Genomic DNA, 17,688 nt, shown 5'->3' with positions numbered 1-17,688 from the left:
GCTGGGGGAGTGGGGGGGAGTGGGAGGGCTCGTGACAGACCCCCCCATGCTACGTGGGGCAGTGGGGGGCAGCGGGGATTACCCCCCCTGCCCAGTAGCCCCCGGTGAGCACTGGGGCTTTTTTTTTTAAGTACCGAGCTGGGGTGGGTGGGACAGTCATGGGGGAGGGCTGGGCATGTGGACGGGGTTTGGGGGAGCAGGGAGGTCAGGGGGGCTGGCAGGGTCCCCATGGGCCCCTCCCTCAGCCCCCCTCCCCTGCCCCTAGTACTTACCAGCTTGGAGTCAGCTGCAGCTCCCTGCTGCAGCTACCAGGTACCTCCCAAATCACTGAGGCTGTCCGAATCTTTTCTGAAGATTCAGAGAGCTTTGAATTAATTTGGACCTTTAAATTGGTCCCCTGATTCGATTTGGATTCAGAGATCTGGATCGGGCTGAATCTCCTTCAAATCAAATCACCACCCGAAGCTTCACGCAGCCCTACAGATTAGGGGCTGATATGGGGTTTGGGTTTGTAAACCTGTCAGAAAAAGGGAGAATTTAGGATGGAGGAAAGGAGCATGGAGGACTTGGGAAACTCCAAGGTTAAAACCAAGCCAATGGACAGAGAGAGGATGTGAAAGGTGGATACTACATTAAATTACAGAATTAGTTTGTTGTCATGGAGTTAAAGACCCTCTGTTTAGATACATGCACAATATGACGGTAAAGCTTACAGGTGGGCTTTATTCTCCTCCCTCTACCTCCCTCCCCAGTGTAGTTATCTTGAAAAATGTGTCTTGACTACAGCAATCTTTGCTAAGCGCATTATATTTATTCCAAGAGTGATAAATGCCTTTGGTAGGAAGGCAGTGAAAGTGGGAGCTGAAATATTGCCTCATAATAAACAAATGAATTGAACTCAGTGAAATACTTAAAGTACTTCACCACTAAAAGTAGCATGTAACAAATGACATTGAAGGAGTTATTAGCTGATTTTTTATCTTGTATTCATACATCATTATGTTTGTAGAAGAACCTGTAACCTATGAAGCTTTAATGGTACTGTAAAATGATGTTCAAATGTTTTTTTTTTCTTATATTAAGAAAGACTTTATTCCTTAATCTTAGTAGATAAAACAGTATATACAGATGCCTAACAAGCTTTCCTTCATTGAGATTTTGTTCAGGAATTGAAAAGAGTCTTTGGAAAGGAGCCTGTGCATCTAAATAAGTTAAAATGACCTGTCAGAAGTGGTTCCATATTGAAACTGTGAAAGCTGTTTTGAAAGATGATGAAGTAGTGAGAATAATTGCAGTCACAACATTTAAGAAGTGTAAAATGGCTTGTTAAAGCTTCATTGAAATACATTGTAATCCAAAGAAATTAAATCTTTTCTGAGAGCTGTTGAAAAATAAACATAACCTTACATTGAAACCTCTTTCTTGTAAGAAAGTCTAGCTACAATGGTGTTGATGCCTACAGGACAGCAGAAGGACAGAATATAATAAAAATAAAAACTAGACAATCAAAGCAGTGGATTATTAATGAAGACTAGGTCAAATGTGTTGTGATTTAAATTCACATCTGAAAATGGGTTTTACATCTGCAATAGAACTGGTAACCTTCATTGACATGTAAAGAAAGCATGGCCGAGGGCACAATAGGAGGAAACGCCAAATCCATAATCACAAGTGAACTCTAGACATCGGATGAAGGAGTGTATTGTTTATAATAGTGCATGCAGTGACTAGTTGGGGGTGACCTACCTAATTTAGCAAATACATAAATGAAAGAAAAAAGTGAACAGGAGCAGAGTGAATTGATTTTGTTCTGAACATGATGCAGTGCCCTTTAAAAGAATTGTTTCCATTTCCTCTGCAAAAGTTAATAAGACATTAAAGAGACAGTGAAAGACTATTGGGTACTTAGAGACTTCTCTTGGAGCTACAGTGAAAGAAACTGCATGCTTCAAGAATTGGACATTGTTAGAATGGGTCACAGGAGCTACCATACTGAGTCAACTATTAGGTACATTGAGATCAACAGTTCATAGTTTCAGGTGCTTCAAACAATTTATGGAACAGTCTGTTGGAACAACCTCTACCCCGAGAAAGATATTTATTTCCTTATGTCCAGAAGCAGAAAGATTTATAGTATCAATTCCCATTCTTTCTGGACTCTGGTTGTTTTAACCCTGTTTCTGGGTTTGCAACTCCTTTTTCCAGTGGCTTATGCCCCTTGTTGAACAGGAGTCCAACTCTTTCATTTGGATCCCTGTGGGGCTTGCAAGCTTGCCTATAGATGCTGCAGTCCTACTTGGGGTCATGACCCTTGGTTTAACAACCATTCATTTGTAATCTCTATATATTTTTATCTTCTCTGATATCATTGTAATGTTAGGTTACAGACATGGACTGTTTAATGGGTTTTTAATGTATTTACTTTTAGTTCTGATAACTGATCCTTTCTCTTTTTGGTCTTCATATCAGAAATTGGTGCGGGGGTGAGGAGTGTGTAGCAGAAATCGGTGCGGGGGTGGGGGACGATGGTGAGCTCAGGTATGGTTTGGATGCTTGATTGTCTTAGCAGGTATAATACCATGTCCACTGTCTGCTGTCTGAGTATGTGCAGCAATTATGAGGCAAATAAAGACAGTTTTTGTAGCAACTGAATTAATGTATTTGCTGTAAATGCTTAAACTTGTTTTGCAGTGGGGAAGAGGTTGATGATAATGTCTTTGACAGGAATGTTGTTCCTTAACATCAGAGTCAGAAAACATCTTTTAATCTTACATGTGGGGAGTGGGGGGGAGGGGGGAACTTCCCCCCCCCCCCCATTTCAAAATCCTACAGGGGGGGGGGGGGGGGGAGGGGGGAACTTCCCCCCCCCCCCAATTTCAAAATTGCCAAAGAACAGACCACATTTCAAGATAAAAACCATTACTTTTAAAGCTGAAGTCAGGAAAAATCCCTTCTGAAACAGTTTGTAAAAGATTCAGACTATTGTGTATATCCTAGAAGAGTAGCTGGTCCTTACACTAGACTGCTGGAAGAGAAAAGGAAGTTCTATGAAATCATAAGGGAGATTGTGCAATCAAAAAGTGTCAGGGATGGATATCATACTCAGTGAAGGATCCAAGCAACAATAGAACCATTGTGAGAGGGAGCATCACTTAGTTATGCATGAGAAACTCAATCATTTGTCCACCCTGTGGACAGCAAGATACTTGCAAATTGTAAAAACAAAACAATGGTCAGTAGTCATAAGTGATTATTTTCTTCAGAAAGAAAAGAAGTAGCCACGAGTGTCTTCCATACAAGATGTAAAGTTCATGAAAGTCCCCACAGCCCCCTTTAGCAGAGAAGAGGCATTGATCTCAGTTTTACTAGCCAAATTATATCTCAGAGTTATATTCTGCTTGTGCATGTAGAAGTGAGTAGGATACATAGAGTGTAACTACCACACCAAAAGCTGACTGCTGATTGCTACTTGAAAACCAATGAAATTTTGCTATAAAAATTAATGAAAGCTCAACTAGACTCTTCAAGTAGCCTCCAGGCAGTAAATGGGCCAGGCAAACTTTTTATTTTAAAATATTTAGAAAAAAATCCCTAAAGGGAAAGCTGGGAGAATGAAGACAAACTGGAAAGAAGAAAAATGAAAATCTGAGCAGGAAACAAAAAGAACAAGTGAAGAAAATGTTATATTTCTCTGCCTCTGCTTGGCAAAACAAAAATTAAAATTTGCCAGGGCAGGATATTAGTGGATAGATATAAATATCTACACAAGATATTTACTGTGGAGCTGACTAATTAGCTCTGCAGTAAAGCATAAGCATCTATACATGAGGTTTTATTAGGCCGGAGTAAACTAATTAACTCTGCTGTAGGATAGTACTGCCTAACATAAGTAATATCCTGTGGTAGAGTTATTTCTAGGCCTGTGTGAAGCGGCTAGCATTCACTTCAGGTTTGGATTTGGCCAGTTCAGGGGACAGTGATTCGATTTGGTGGTTCAAATTACTGTCCTGAATCAATTCAGCTAAATTTGATTTGAAGATTCAGCTGCTGCCGAATTGGCCCAATCTCCAAATCAAACAGGCCCCATCCCCCACCCACTCTCCTAGCACTATCAATGGCTGCTCTGCCCGGCCCCAGCATCATGGCTCTTAAAAAAAAAAAAAGCCCCGCACCCACCAGCTCCCTCCAGGTGTGTGTGTGTGTGTAGTAGGGGCGGGGGGGCAATCCCCACTGCCTCCCCCTGCCCTGCGGGGGCTGGGTGGGGCAGCCATTGATGTGGCTGGGAGAGCAGTTGGGGATCAGGGGGCACTCAGGAAGGCTGGGGGAGCAGGCAAGGGATGGGGCCCGGCAGGGGTCAACCCATGGTCTCCTCCCCCCTCCTCTGGCTCCTCCCCACCCCCTTCTTACTGACACGGAGTCCAGTTCCAGCTCCCTGCAGCTGCAAGTGGGGACTTCCCGAATCTCCAAAGCTCTCTAAATCTTTTCCAAATTGATTTGGAGAGCTTTGAATCGATTCAGACCTTTTATTGGTTTTCCGATTCGATTCAGATTAGGAGATTTGGCCTCCAAATTGGGCCGAATGTCCTTCGAATTGAATCAGCACCTGAAGTTTTGCACATCCCTATTATTTACTCCGCTGCAACACATTGGAGATGCTCACTGGGGCTGGCCGGGGCATGCAGGTGCTACAATGCGGGGCTGACTGATGTCTATCCCCACATGGTAGCACCTTTGTGCCTCAGCCAGTCCCTCCACAACACATTGAGCTTGGTTGGCGCAGCCCCAGGACAACAGGCTGGGCCCCAGGACCCCCTGGCAGCTGGAACTGTGCCGCCCTGACTCAATTGCTGTAGTCATGGGTGCATTTGTGAACTCTGCACCTGAGAGCAAGAAACTCTGGTGTGAACTGCACCAGAGTTTATTGTGCCAAATTAATTTCATGTGGAGATATGCCCAGTGTGTATGTTCCTATCACTGAGGTGAAGATCTAGCTGAACTCTTGAATATTCTGAAACAGATGCTACTAGCCAAACAGATGCTGGGTAACTGAAATATAGCTTTATTTGGCTTAACTGACATGTTCTTTTGAATGCTTGTCTGGTTGAATTTTCACTGCTTTGAGTAGGTATGAGTAGTAAATCCTTGAATTTGGCCCAGCCCCCAAAAGAAGGGATTGAATCCATTCTGTCTCACTATAATGGTAGATTAGGATAATGGAATTACTGAGAACTTTTCTAGTTGAGAACTTTAGGTGCATATGTGGCCAAAACAAAAACCCTTTCCTAAAATTCCCCCCCTGCAGAACTGACTTTCTGGTTTCACCACATCTGGTCTGGCATTTAATATTAATATGGGTGTATGTTTGTATATATTTTATTGAGCAAGAAAATAAGTGGCCACAATCATCTTTCCTACAAAATGTAAAATCACTTTTCTGACTCATTGGCCCCATGGTACTCTTCAGGAGAGAAGAGGTATTAACCTCAGCATTATTGGCCAAATCATTTCTCAGAGTTTAGAGAGAGAGAGAGAGAGAGAAATACCTACACATATTGTTGATCCTTACAATTCAAAGATGACCATGGCATAACTGGTTGGTTTGGTTTCTGTGAGCCTGTGAGTGGCTGATCAGGCCAATTTGTGCTTTGAACTGTCTGTGGCACACTGAGCAAGAGATGCTGCTTTGGGTTGCTTGATCAATAGCAGACATGCTGTTGTTGTGAGATTTACAGTATTTGCACTTCTGCTCTGCTTCAGCAGTTCTTGCCTTCTCAGAGACTGTAGCTTCAGTATGAATGAAGCTTCACCAGGTGGAACGATCATGAGCGAGATCTTCCCAAGACTTTGGGTCAATGTTGAAATGTTTCAAGGATGACTTGAGGGGGTCCTTGAAATGTTTCTTCTGGCCTCCCTAAAAGTGGTTTTGCTCCTTTAGCTTGCCATAGAAGATCTTTGGCAGTCGGTCATCTGACATCCTTGTGACATAGCCTGCCCTTCTCATCTGTGATTTCATCAACTGAGTATGGATGCTTGAAATACCAACCTGTATGAGAACCTCAGTGTCTGAGACCTTTTCTTGCCATCTTATCCTCATCAGTTTCCTCAGATTGCCCATGTGAAAGTGGTTCACCTTCATAGCATGGCTTCTATACACCATCCAAGTTTCTCATGAATACATCAGGATTGGCAAAACACTGGCTTTGTAGACTTTAGGTTTTGTTTGTTGACTGATGCCTCTGTGTTCTCACACATTTGCACATAATCTGCCAAAGGCTATGCTTGCTTTGGCAATTCTGGCATTGGTTTCATCATTGATAAGAACTACATGTGACAATGTACTGCTGAGATAAGTGAACTTGTCCACTGCCTAGAGCGTTTGGCCATTCACTGTGATGGTAGGCTCTGTGTAAGGCTTTCCTGGTGTAGGTTGATGCATTACTTTGGTCTTCCTAGTGCTGATTGTGAGACCAAAGTTATCACAAGCTGAAGAGGAATGGTCCATATTCTACTGCATGTTAGATTCAGATTTGTCATGCAGGGAGCAGTCACCAGCAAACAAGATCATGAATAGTCACTTCCTCTAACTTTGTCTTTGCCTGTAAATTGAAGAGTTTGCCATCAGTCCAGTATCTGATGTCAATCCTAGTTTCACAGTCACAAAAGGCATCTGTAAACATGGAAAATAATATCATACTAAAGAGAATTGGGGCTGTCAATAGCTGGCAAAATCCTTGCCAGAATTCTGGTGAATTGCCTTGTACAACACATTGAACAAGGGCTTCTGTCTAAGAGTCAGTGTCACTTTAGGAAAGGACGTGGAGCTAGACATGGTGTTTGCAGCTGGTCAACTTAAGGAGAAATACCAGGAACAGAACTCCATCCTGTATGTGACATTCATTGGCTTGACAAAAGCACTTGGTACAGTCACTTGGGAGGAGCTTTCTAAGATCAAGGCAACATTTGGTTGCCTGGAGAAAGTCATCACAGTAGTTTGGCAATTCCATGAGGGCATGCTCGCTCTCATTGTGGATGATGATGAGTCATCTGAACCATTCCCAGTCACCAGTGGAATGAAGCAAGGTTGCGTTGGCCCTGTATATATAAATACACACACACATGTGCACGCGCGTGCGCGCGCACACACACACACACACACACCTGAGCTAGGGTTAGAATATGTATATGTATATACATGCAATTGTATTTACAAAAACAAATATATAAATATATTCTTTAGATAAAAGATACCCCTATCCCCTCTTTATGTACCTTATCCAAGGTCTGTTTAATGCAAAATACATAAACAGTCCCTGGAAGCCAGAACTCCTTAGTGTTGTTCCTGAGAGAGAGAATTGTGCTAACCCTAACAGTCTCTTCTGGCCCAGTAAATTTTTAAGTATTCAGATAGTGAAACTCAACTTCAAGAGGAAGGATTGTATGTGCGTTCATTCTAGAATATTCAATAATGTGGTGATTGGGATAGTCTCTTAGAAGTTGGGAGATATGGGTTTGAATCCCTTCAAAAAGATGAAGGAATCAAACCTGGGTCACTCACATCATAGATAAATGTTCTAACCAGGTATGGAGTAGTATGGGGGAGGAGCATCATCTCTACTTGCCATGTTTTGAAGGAAGGTGGTTTCAACTGTATCTGGGGGAAAGCAAACTGAACATATACACCTCATTAAATCCCTCAGATAGGTTGAGGAATGTTTATTATATAGATCATGATATGGCTGTAGATATGTAGCTAGCTGATCACCTCTATCAAGACTAAGGTGAACCTGGACATACCCATAAAGAAAAATGTAGCGATTAGGAGAAAATTCACATTGAAGACTGAGGCTTGTAAATTTAAATATGTGCTTTGAAACAAATACCTCACCATCAGCAGAAAAATCAGACTGTAATGAGAGGGTCAAAGAGAAGCACAGTGGGTGTAATATTTTATCATTCAGGCCACTAACATATACAGTCCCAGCAATATTTGGAAGGAAGGCAAATTAATATTCTTGAAATGAACTTGTAGCTACATTTTTTTTTTTTTTTACTGATTTCCTTAGGGCCTTGTTACACATTGATTTTATGTGGCTCCTGGAGTTCTTAACCCCTGAATTGACCATACATTAACATCTGAAACTAGTTTTAAGCACACTTTAGGTTGTTTAAAGTTATGCCATACCAGAGTATATTTATCTCTCATCCATATTACCCAGCTCATGTTCAATTAATGCCCAGCTCATGTTCCATTAATGCCATATTACCCAGCTCATGTTCCACTCCCTACAGATAAGTCACCCCATTTTCATTCCTCCAGCATCCCAGGATGCAGTGTTTGCTCCCCCAACCTTTTATTCCACATGGACAAACTTTCCACCCCTCCGAACTGTACTGCACAGGCGGTGGCTCTGGCACCAAGCCAACTCCCCCTCCCACTCGCAGGAGTGCAACACCATGCAAACAACCTGCAAAATACATATCAGATATCTAGGTCACAGGAGTGGGGTCTAGAGGAGGTGGGGAGCAGAGCATGGTAGGGGATCCGATCAGGTCCTCACAAGCTAGGGCTTGCTTCCCAGGTCAGGTGCAGTAACTCCCCCAGAAGTGCCTTCTCTCACCACTCTTACCTCCCAGCCACTCCAGGAAGTATGACCTGTACACCCTGTGCCCCAATCCCAAATCACAATTCCGTAAAATATGAGATCTTTTTTAATTTCCTTCCTCTTTATTTATTTTGCTTTTGATTTTATCCTTCAGTGGCTGGCCTCCTTCACTTCAACACCTTTGCCCTACCCCCATTTCCTTTCCACCTCCCATTTTATTAGCCACCCCCATTCCCCTTTAAGTCTCCCCCTCCCGCCTTCATGTTCCCATCCCCCCAGTCCATAGCTCTCACATCCCCACCTAGAGTAGAAATAGAAGCCTGTCCTGACTCACCAGCCCTGTAGTGGCAACTCCCAGCTGTAGCTCCTAGTCAGGCCCCTTCTTGCCAATCCTGTAGCTACAAGTCACAGTTGTGCAGGTGGGAGATGGTCAGAGAAGGGTTTTTAGTTTTAATGTGTAACTGCCCCAAACTTGAGCTAGCACTAACACTGATCAACATTGAGCAGCTCAAAGTGCAACGTGTAACAAGGCTCTTACTTGAGTAAAAATCTCATTGAAGTTAGTGGGTCCAGGTATACAGACATTACACTTTTACCAGTATAAATGATTGGAAACTGGTCTATACTGGGACAGAACAGAAGTTTGGCACAAAAAACTGGCCTATACCAATAACGGAACAGAAGTTCGGCACACAAAGACTGGTTTAAAAATGGCAGAACCCAGTCTAAGATTGCTCCCCACCACCTCCCCTCCACCAAAGGCGAATGTGTATTCTGTTTGCTACCAATCTAAACAATGCCATGTACAGAAAACTGCATAACTTAGATCTATTCTTCTTCAGGTTTTTTGAATATCTGTACCTAGCCTGAGAGTTTATCCTGAATACCTCCTAAATAAAGAAACAGGGAATTTGCTATATTTTACCGTATTGAATGATCCACTTATAATTAGCTTTTCCAGAATGGAGTCCATAAAATTGATGATCAATTTTGCTCAGACTATTTTCTGACTAGGTACTTTAATATGGTTTAATATTGTTTCTGCACTTTGAATATCCAGTTATAGGATGACATCAAGGTTTAGCTTTAGATATCAAGAGATTTGTGTATGTGTGTGTGTGATTTCTTTGGCTTTCACTCTTATGGAATGATTTTACTTATAGTGAGTGTAAGAATCAATTAAGTTTCTCTCTAGAGCTTTGTTTTTAATTGTTAAGTCATAGTTGGTTGTAAAGTTATATATTTTTGATAAAACTGAGTTCATAGAACCAAAACGGTGTTAGGATTCAAGAGGTCCACAGTTTCAGTACTGACTGTGCCACTGGCATGCGACAAATCCTTAATCTTTTTCTTCATTCATAGAATTAGAGTATAATAGCACTTAAGTGCTGTATTCTGCAATGATGCAGCCCACTATAGTTAATGAATTAATTTGCTCTGCTTTAACTATATCAAGTAGTATCAAAATATCACACATTATTGAGGGTGCCAAACACTGGGCGCATCTACATGTGATGCTATGTCACTGTAGTGATACACTATGGCGATATAGCTCTTCACTACAGTGACATAGCATCGGCAGGCACAAACCATAACACCAAGACTACGTTGCTGTAGCAACAAGCTACCACGCTATAGCACATTGCTACAGCAATGTTGCTGTTAAAAATAATCATGTTCCGCCAGGCTCAGTGATAGCTGTTACTGTGCTGTCATTTAGTACTAAATGATGGCACAGTAACAACTGTGCCGTGGGAGGCGGGGGGCATATGTAGACACGCCCACTTGTATGTAATTTCTTAGTATTTATTTTCTAGATAAATACTAAGAATGGTACTAGATGACAACCTATAATAGAGATAAAACTACTGTCCTTTAAATAAGTTCAACCCTTCTCTACTGCCCCATAGAAAAAAAGCTATAAAATACACAGAGTGGCTTTTCCTTTCTTTAGTTATTATAAAGATTTATTTGTTCTCTGGCTCTAATATCCACTGAAGATTTTCTCTGGCAGTATTAACTTCTTGGATCAATAAATTGTGATACTGATCTCAAGAGCAGTCAGTGTCTGCCAACTATCATTGCACTGTTTACCCTTGTTGAGAAGCAGTTGTAACAAATTAAATTGGCTCCTGTCAGTGGATGGTATACAAGTTATTGCCCATATTTTATGGTACAGTTAACTCAGGTTTGTACATCACCCTCTTCTTACAAAAGATCAGATTAAAGGCAGCATTCTATAGCTAGAACAATACCAGTTTATGAGATGAGGTGAATGTCTTTTCATTTATAGAACAGAATCTCTAAGGCTGGAAAATGACTGATATATTTAAAGGAATGCAGTATTAACAGTGTTCATTTATTGTTCTTGTATATTGCTTTTAAAACAGTGAGTATATTTTATCAGGCTTGACTGTGTTTTACAAAGCCCTTTTTCTCTATTTTGTAAATAAGATTCTGGATTACTTCAAACTGAAATATGTTGACCCTCAGAGTGTTGGAGGCAATAGTCTGAAGCACAGTAAATATCAAAATGGTACAGTAAAAGTATGGTGCACTGGACAGCAAAGCTGATCTGATTGGAGAGTAGTATATGAGGCAGCGTGTACATTCATCAGCTTCACTGCGACATGATTCAAAGAGTTACTTCTAACCTAAGTGAACCTTACATGTGTTTTACAAATGACAGTGTATTTCTGCACTTGATCCAGCATCCTGCTAGTAACACTGTATCTTAAGAATCATACAAAATTCTACAAACTGCATTCTACAAAATGCAATACATGGCAGGTCATTTGTAAAAAAAGATGAAATTCCAACAAAGAATGATAGACAGAAGTTGTATATATATTGTATACTTGTTGAGCTGGAAGGAAAGTCTTGCTCTGAACCTTGTTAAGTTTCTATGTGGGGATGTTATATAGAGTATAGTCATGTGGGAGCAATGAAGTGTTTGCAGATGGTCTGTGCTCTTCCTAAGTCTTTTCTGAGCATATACAAACAGTGACTTTTCATTGGCAAGACCACCAGCCCCACCCATTACATGCATATGTATAGTTACACGTACACACAATGAAAACATTTGGATTGCAAAGTCAGGTGCTTAAAATTTAGAAAATACCAAAAAGTAACCTTCATTTGGTCTCCTGTGCATACATTATGAGAAGAGATTATACATTATGGTAAGAGATTCATCCAGTAACTGTGGCAAAGCTAGGAATAGAATCCAAGTGTCAGGTATTTTCTGGTTAATTCACAAATAAAATCAAGTTCAATCCATATTGCTGATTTCTGTTTGAACAGAATTGGGTCAGGTCATGTCAGATAAGATGTCCTCACCAGACAAATTTCTTACAGGGGTTATTTATATGTGTGGGGAGCTTTAGGCTGTAATATATGATTCAGGGGAAAAAAAATCCCTGTGGCTGATTTGTCTGCATGGGGTCGGGGAATGAGGAGGGTGTTTGTTTTCTGAAATGGTTAGTCTGTCCCTTTAGGAGGGCAAACTGACAGAATATCTCAAAACAATTCCTTTTAACTGCTCAAGAAATCATGCATCTGCATGAGACTCTATTTTCTACTATTGTTAACTGGTATAGCACCATTTAAATTAATTAATTTATATCACCAGAGAAATTGGTACAGTATTTTTACATGGCAAAATTGCAAAGATTGTTGGAAAGGCTACTGAGAAATCTGTGAAAAGGCAACTAGACATTTTTGGGGTTGTGTGACCTTACATAGAAATAAATTAAAAAAACTACACAAGAATTTCAAGTCATGCACAATAAAGCTACTCAGCCTCTATGGCCGGATTGAGGCATGCAGGCATGTGCGGCTTGTGGTGCCACAAACCTTTTTGCAGCATCCCAAACCTCACACATTGCACATTAAGCCATGTTTGGCACTGGTAATTTGCAGCGCCGGAGCAAAATTAGCTACCAGGATTTCCTTGGAGGAAAGAAAAACTCTGAAAAAAAAAGCAGCGCAAAGCACGCCAAAGGGTCACAGTTTGTCTCAAGATGGGGGAGCAGGCAGCCCTGGGCAGCTCCACAGCAGAGTACCCACACTGAGGCATGCAGAGCCCCCGTCTCATGGCATACTGCACCCCAGAATATGGTACCTCAGGGTGGGGGCTCCACAGCACGTGTGCTGCTCCTCAGCTGGCTGGGACACAGGATGCCTCAGCATGGGGGCTACCTGCCGGCTAGTCCCACACCAAGGCACCCCGTGCCTCAGCCAGCCCCCACTACAGCACATGGAGCAGTGGGACAATGTATCTCAATGCAAAGCACAGAGTCAAGGGCATGCTTTGAAGCAGAAAGTAGCGACACAGATCTGTGCCACTATTTGTGCTGCTGCAAATGCACACCCTTGCTTGTGTGGATGCAGCCTATTTCACAGTTTCTCAGAGTTTGTACTCATCCTGTGCTCAGAAGATTGTGCTAGCTTACAGTTCATTTTCAGGCACAGATTAGGCTAGCAGGTCTACAGCCTACCATCGTTGCTGGTATTTTTCTGTTTTAGAATAGGAGACTTTTAAAAGACCTGCTCATTTTTCAATTCCCTTTAAATTTGATCTACACGGGCCCAATTCTGATGACTTCAGGGCATGTTGTCAATGATACAGCCAGTGATATACATTTATTTAATCAGGCCTCTAAGGAATGAGAGACTGATCAAGGGAGGTTCTTTGCTTTGCTCAGGGAATTGTTATTGTTATTACACTATGTCAGTTTACCCGGATTATTGTATCTGTCAACATAGTACTGTTCACCTATACAGTGAGAGTCAGGTCAGTGGAGTGAAACTGATGCCCACCAATTATGTGACTGGGCATATTGCATAAGTTAAATAAATAATCATTTGCAGCACGGTAAGATTACATGCAAAGCAAATGCAATTTTGGTTACCAATGCTAACATTCCTATTATGCTGTCCATTTCATTATTTCCCCTAGTTTTTGGTTTATAAGCTTTCAATAATTTCAATTCCACTGAGTGGCTATGTGTTCTGAGTAGTTCTCTCCAGGCATATTTTATATTGCTTATATTCCTCTCCCCCACCCCAATTTGTAATTTTGTTCTCTTATTGTTGTAACCTTTTCAGACAAGTTTTCTCTATATATTTTTCAAACTTTACTGCTTTTCCAGAATGTCCTACCTGTAAATGTAATTAATATACTAACAGTTAACTAACAATATTGACTAAGGTTGGACCTTATACCAATATCTGGAACATTCTGTTGTACACTTTCTTTACTGGTCCTTCTTACATTTCGTTGCAAGTTTTGTTTTTTTTTCTTTCATATCCTTGTGCTCATACTTTGGATTCCTTTAAAAAATAATATTGGTTCAGATACTTTTTAAAATCTAAGGCACATTGTACCTTAATTTCCATTGCCAACCATGGTTTGTTCTGTTCAAAACTACGTGTTCATTTTTAATTTTTCCCTGCTGTTCTATTCTAAATAAACACACATGTATTTATTTGTCTTAATAGCTGATTCATTATTTTATTGAGTGTTAATTCAAAATATAGAGAAAGAAAGTAACTTATCTATTAAATATAGTGTTCTCTTTGTTACCCAATTATTGAACAATGCCGTATAGTTTTCAGGTTGTCATCAGGATTTATATCATGCTTGTTTTCTCTTAGTCTTAACAGATAGAGTGGGGCTTTTTTTATTTTCTGGGTGAAAATATTGAAGCAATATAAAAGAGCTGAAATGCAGGACAGTATGTCCACATCCAAAATTTAATTGGAGACGTTAACACTGATGTGTTTTTCTTTCAGAGTGCAGATATGAGTCCTGCTAGTAGTACAACTTCACTTCCTGTTAGCCCACTTACTGAAGAGCCATTGCCCTTCAAGGTAAAGTTAATTCATTATTTAATAAATATTTGATGTGACTTTTGGCTTTTTATATTACCTATGTGTACAGTTAGGTGCCCTTAATAGCACTTTCCTTTCATTAAATTGCTGAGATATCAGCGAATCTCTTTCTTGTGAGTGAGGAGGTAACATCACGCCACACACTTTTGAAGGCATTGTTAAAATGCCTTTTGGTTGGTGAAAGAATTCTTTTTTCCCACTGATAATAGAGGTCAGAGATGTAAAACCTACTTGAAAAACAAAGAATGTTTTGTGATGTGCTCTATGTATTTATGAGGTTTTATGGTGAGTGCACATACAGATATGTGTTCCATTTTTCTGATAATTCCCTAGATCTGTGTTTAGTTTATGTTTCAGTCTAACATAGACACTTGTACACTATTTTGTTTAACCTGCCTCTATTAAATTCTCCTGCCATAAAACTGTTTTACACTAGATCCACGGAAAATCACTTACTTGTGACACCAGATATTCAGCATTAATGGTAACTCATTTGTGGGAAAAAAGTAATTTTAGAATGCAGTGGCGCCATAAATGAATTGTTGTGCCAAAGAAATTAAATTAGTAACATTATGGTAGAAACAGGATACCTGAAATGGCCTTAGTATGAGGTTTACAGCTTCAGATCTGGAGCTAAGCTCAGCTAAAATATCTCTAAATGTACTTGAAGCTGTACATGAGCACCCATATCATGTCACGGAGTCAGAGTTCCTTTACAGCACGTAATAAGCGAGACTGTGTAGTCATACACTTCAGCTCCTGGTGTAGATAGTTTTGAGTAGCCCCTGGGCCGTGTAAATGGAATGGTGACTACATGACACCCTCAGTTCAAATGATATAATTGTTTTTGGTTGTGGAATTAAATGACAGGTGCCAAGGAGTTAGGAGAACAGAGGCTTCAGAGAATTGGGAGGCTCGGGGGGAAGGCAGGTGTGAGGAGGGAGGACTGCTGGTTCACTGGAAGTCTTTGAATGCAATTGATCTTTCTGGAATTCTGAAAGTGGGTGTATCAGTCACAGTGGGTAGGGTAGGTGTGTTAGGTTCCATGGTGGTTATAATCTGTTGGTTATAAGATTTGCTGCGCCATTATAGTGTAATCTTTTCTCCCTGAATAAAACATTAGTATGTAAATAGAAACAGAAATAGAAAATTGTGCTCTCTGTTTGCATGCACTTGCTTTTCTCTTGATAAAGGAATGTGGAGTACTTGCCAGCTAGGTTTTGGCGGCATGTGTAAAATGCTAAGCATGGGGCGGCTGATAGCTGGGAACAAGGTGACTCTCATTTTTTCATACCTTATTCTTGGGTCCTAGGGGCCAGTGTCAGTCTCTGACTTGAGGCACTTACATTGCTCCTCTAAAATGCACCAGTGGTCATCCTAATACTTCCTCCCTGCTCTGCTTGCTACTTACTTTTATTCTCAGAGCAACATGATGTGTTTAAGTGCCCTCCCACTGCTGGAGCTACGGATACTATATCAAGGCCAAGCACCTAACCTACAAGGCTGAAACAAAACATGTTAACAGAGACTCTAGTAGACTGCTGTACTGGTCAATTTTCCCAACACTCGGGAAATCAATGAGACTTCTCACAGAGCACAGTACTACTTGGCAAGAGAAAATCTAGATGTATATAGTTAAACTGGCCACTCAAGGCTAAATTCTCAGCTGGCATAAATCAGTAAAGCTCCACTGACTTGAGAGAGGCTGTGCTTAATACACTGTTGTGCACTGATTATTTTTAAAAGAATCTCTTGATCGGATGCCTCAAAATGGTGTCTAAACAGGCAAATGCAGACAGAAATAGTGATTTACATGTCCCCTTCCCCTTGTGTGTTATCTTAGAAAATGGTACAAGATACTGAAATTATAAACTGTATATTTATTTTTATTTTCATTTACATCACTTTATTTTGAAGAAAAGGTGTCTTCTTTTCTTTGGAACACATGCAAATTTTAAGGTCAAATATAAGAAAAAATCAAGTACTTCTTACTGCCAGTGCCATTAAGTACAAATAAAAGTAATACAATATGCAACAGTTTCTATTATTGCTTACTAATTCACTCCAAGAGAGAGCAATATTGTTCCAGCAGTAATATAAGTGAGTGGTTTTACAAGCTACAACAATTTCCAAATACTGACAATCTACAATATTGCTTGTGATGACAGACAAATATTACCCTGGCTAACATGATCATAATCTTTTCTATCTCCTTGACTCATCCTTGGTTCATGAAGTGTACATTTAAAAAAAAATGATTTATTGTGTGATGCTGAGAACACAGATGTAACTGTCCAACAGAGTAGACACCAAGTATCTTTAACATAGATTATGACTTTCTGTGTGCACTTTAATATTTGTGTTAGATTAAAGTAATTCTCTGCTTACATTCAGTTTTGGGATTATACCAGAAAGCATTCTTAGATTTCATATAGCTTGTCTTGAGGGGTAAAAATGCCGTCCCCTCTTAAAAAAAAAAAATGCAAACTAATCCACTAAAAAAACCTAAAAAACCATACAAATAGAATATATTTTATTATAAACCTAACCTTATTCTGTCCAATTCCACTAATGCAAAATCAGGGTTGTCATTCTGATTCTTTTGGGTTGTGTGTGATATCAATGTAAGGTGGTGTTACTGGAACAAAATATGTGATTTTAATCACAGGAAAGTTGACAGTAACATTTTCTGGAGTAATTTCCAGTGCTACTTTCCCTGGGATTTATAACATCCTGTATTAACTCAGTGCCCAGTTACCAGGTGTAAGGAATCCTGCAGCATTTCCCATTAAATTGTAAATGCTGTGACATACAGCACAGTCTGGGAACTCTAAATTATGTGAAAGGAGATTTTGAAACACTTGGAGCTCATTTTATTATAGTGCAGTGAGGGGGGCCAGAAATGAACCCATTTTTTTCCATTATTTTATGTAACTGATGTGTTTTATTTCAACAAATAAAACATGTATCCAGGGCTGTGCATTGTACAACAATTAGCATAGAAATGTTTGGACAAATAATAATAATACACAGTCTAGGGCTTATAAAAATTACTAAAAATGAGCAAATGAAAATAATTAATAACCCCATTCAATGATTTCCTCTGTCCTGTTAATGTAGTGGTGGAAATCACTTTTCCCATGGAAAGAAGGCCTTTGCAATGTAGCCAGAAGGTTAACAAATTCTATAC

The 17,688-nt window shown here is 40.2% G+C and overlaps 1 protein-coding gene across 1 annotated transcript in view; it reads left to right on the top strand.

Annotated features, from left to right (window-relative positions):
• LOC102386334 (serine-rich coiled-coil domain-containing protein 1-like) overlaps window positions 1-17,688 on the top strand; it is a 361,000-nt gene that overhangs the window by 114,195 nt on the left and 229,117 nt on the right. The window contains exon 2 of the mRNA XM_025199483.1: window positions 14,400-14,477. Coding sequence (XP_025055268.1) covers window positions 14,400-14,477 — 78 coding nt within the window. The remainder of the gene's footprint in view (window positions 1-14,399; window positions 14,478-17,688) is intronic.

This window comes from Alligator sinensis, unplaced genomic scaffold, assembly GCF_000455745.1.
Source record: "Alligator sinensis unplaced genomic scaffold, ASM45574v1 scaffold194_1, whole genome shotgun sequence".
Classification (NCBI taxonomy): domain Eukaryota; kingdom Metazoa; phylum Chordata; order Crocodylia; family Alligatoridae; genus Alligator; species Alligator sinensis.
Note: the sequence above shows the minus strand (reverse complement) of the source record. Positions and strands in the feature narration are given on the sequence as shown.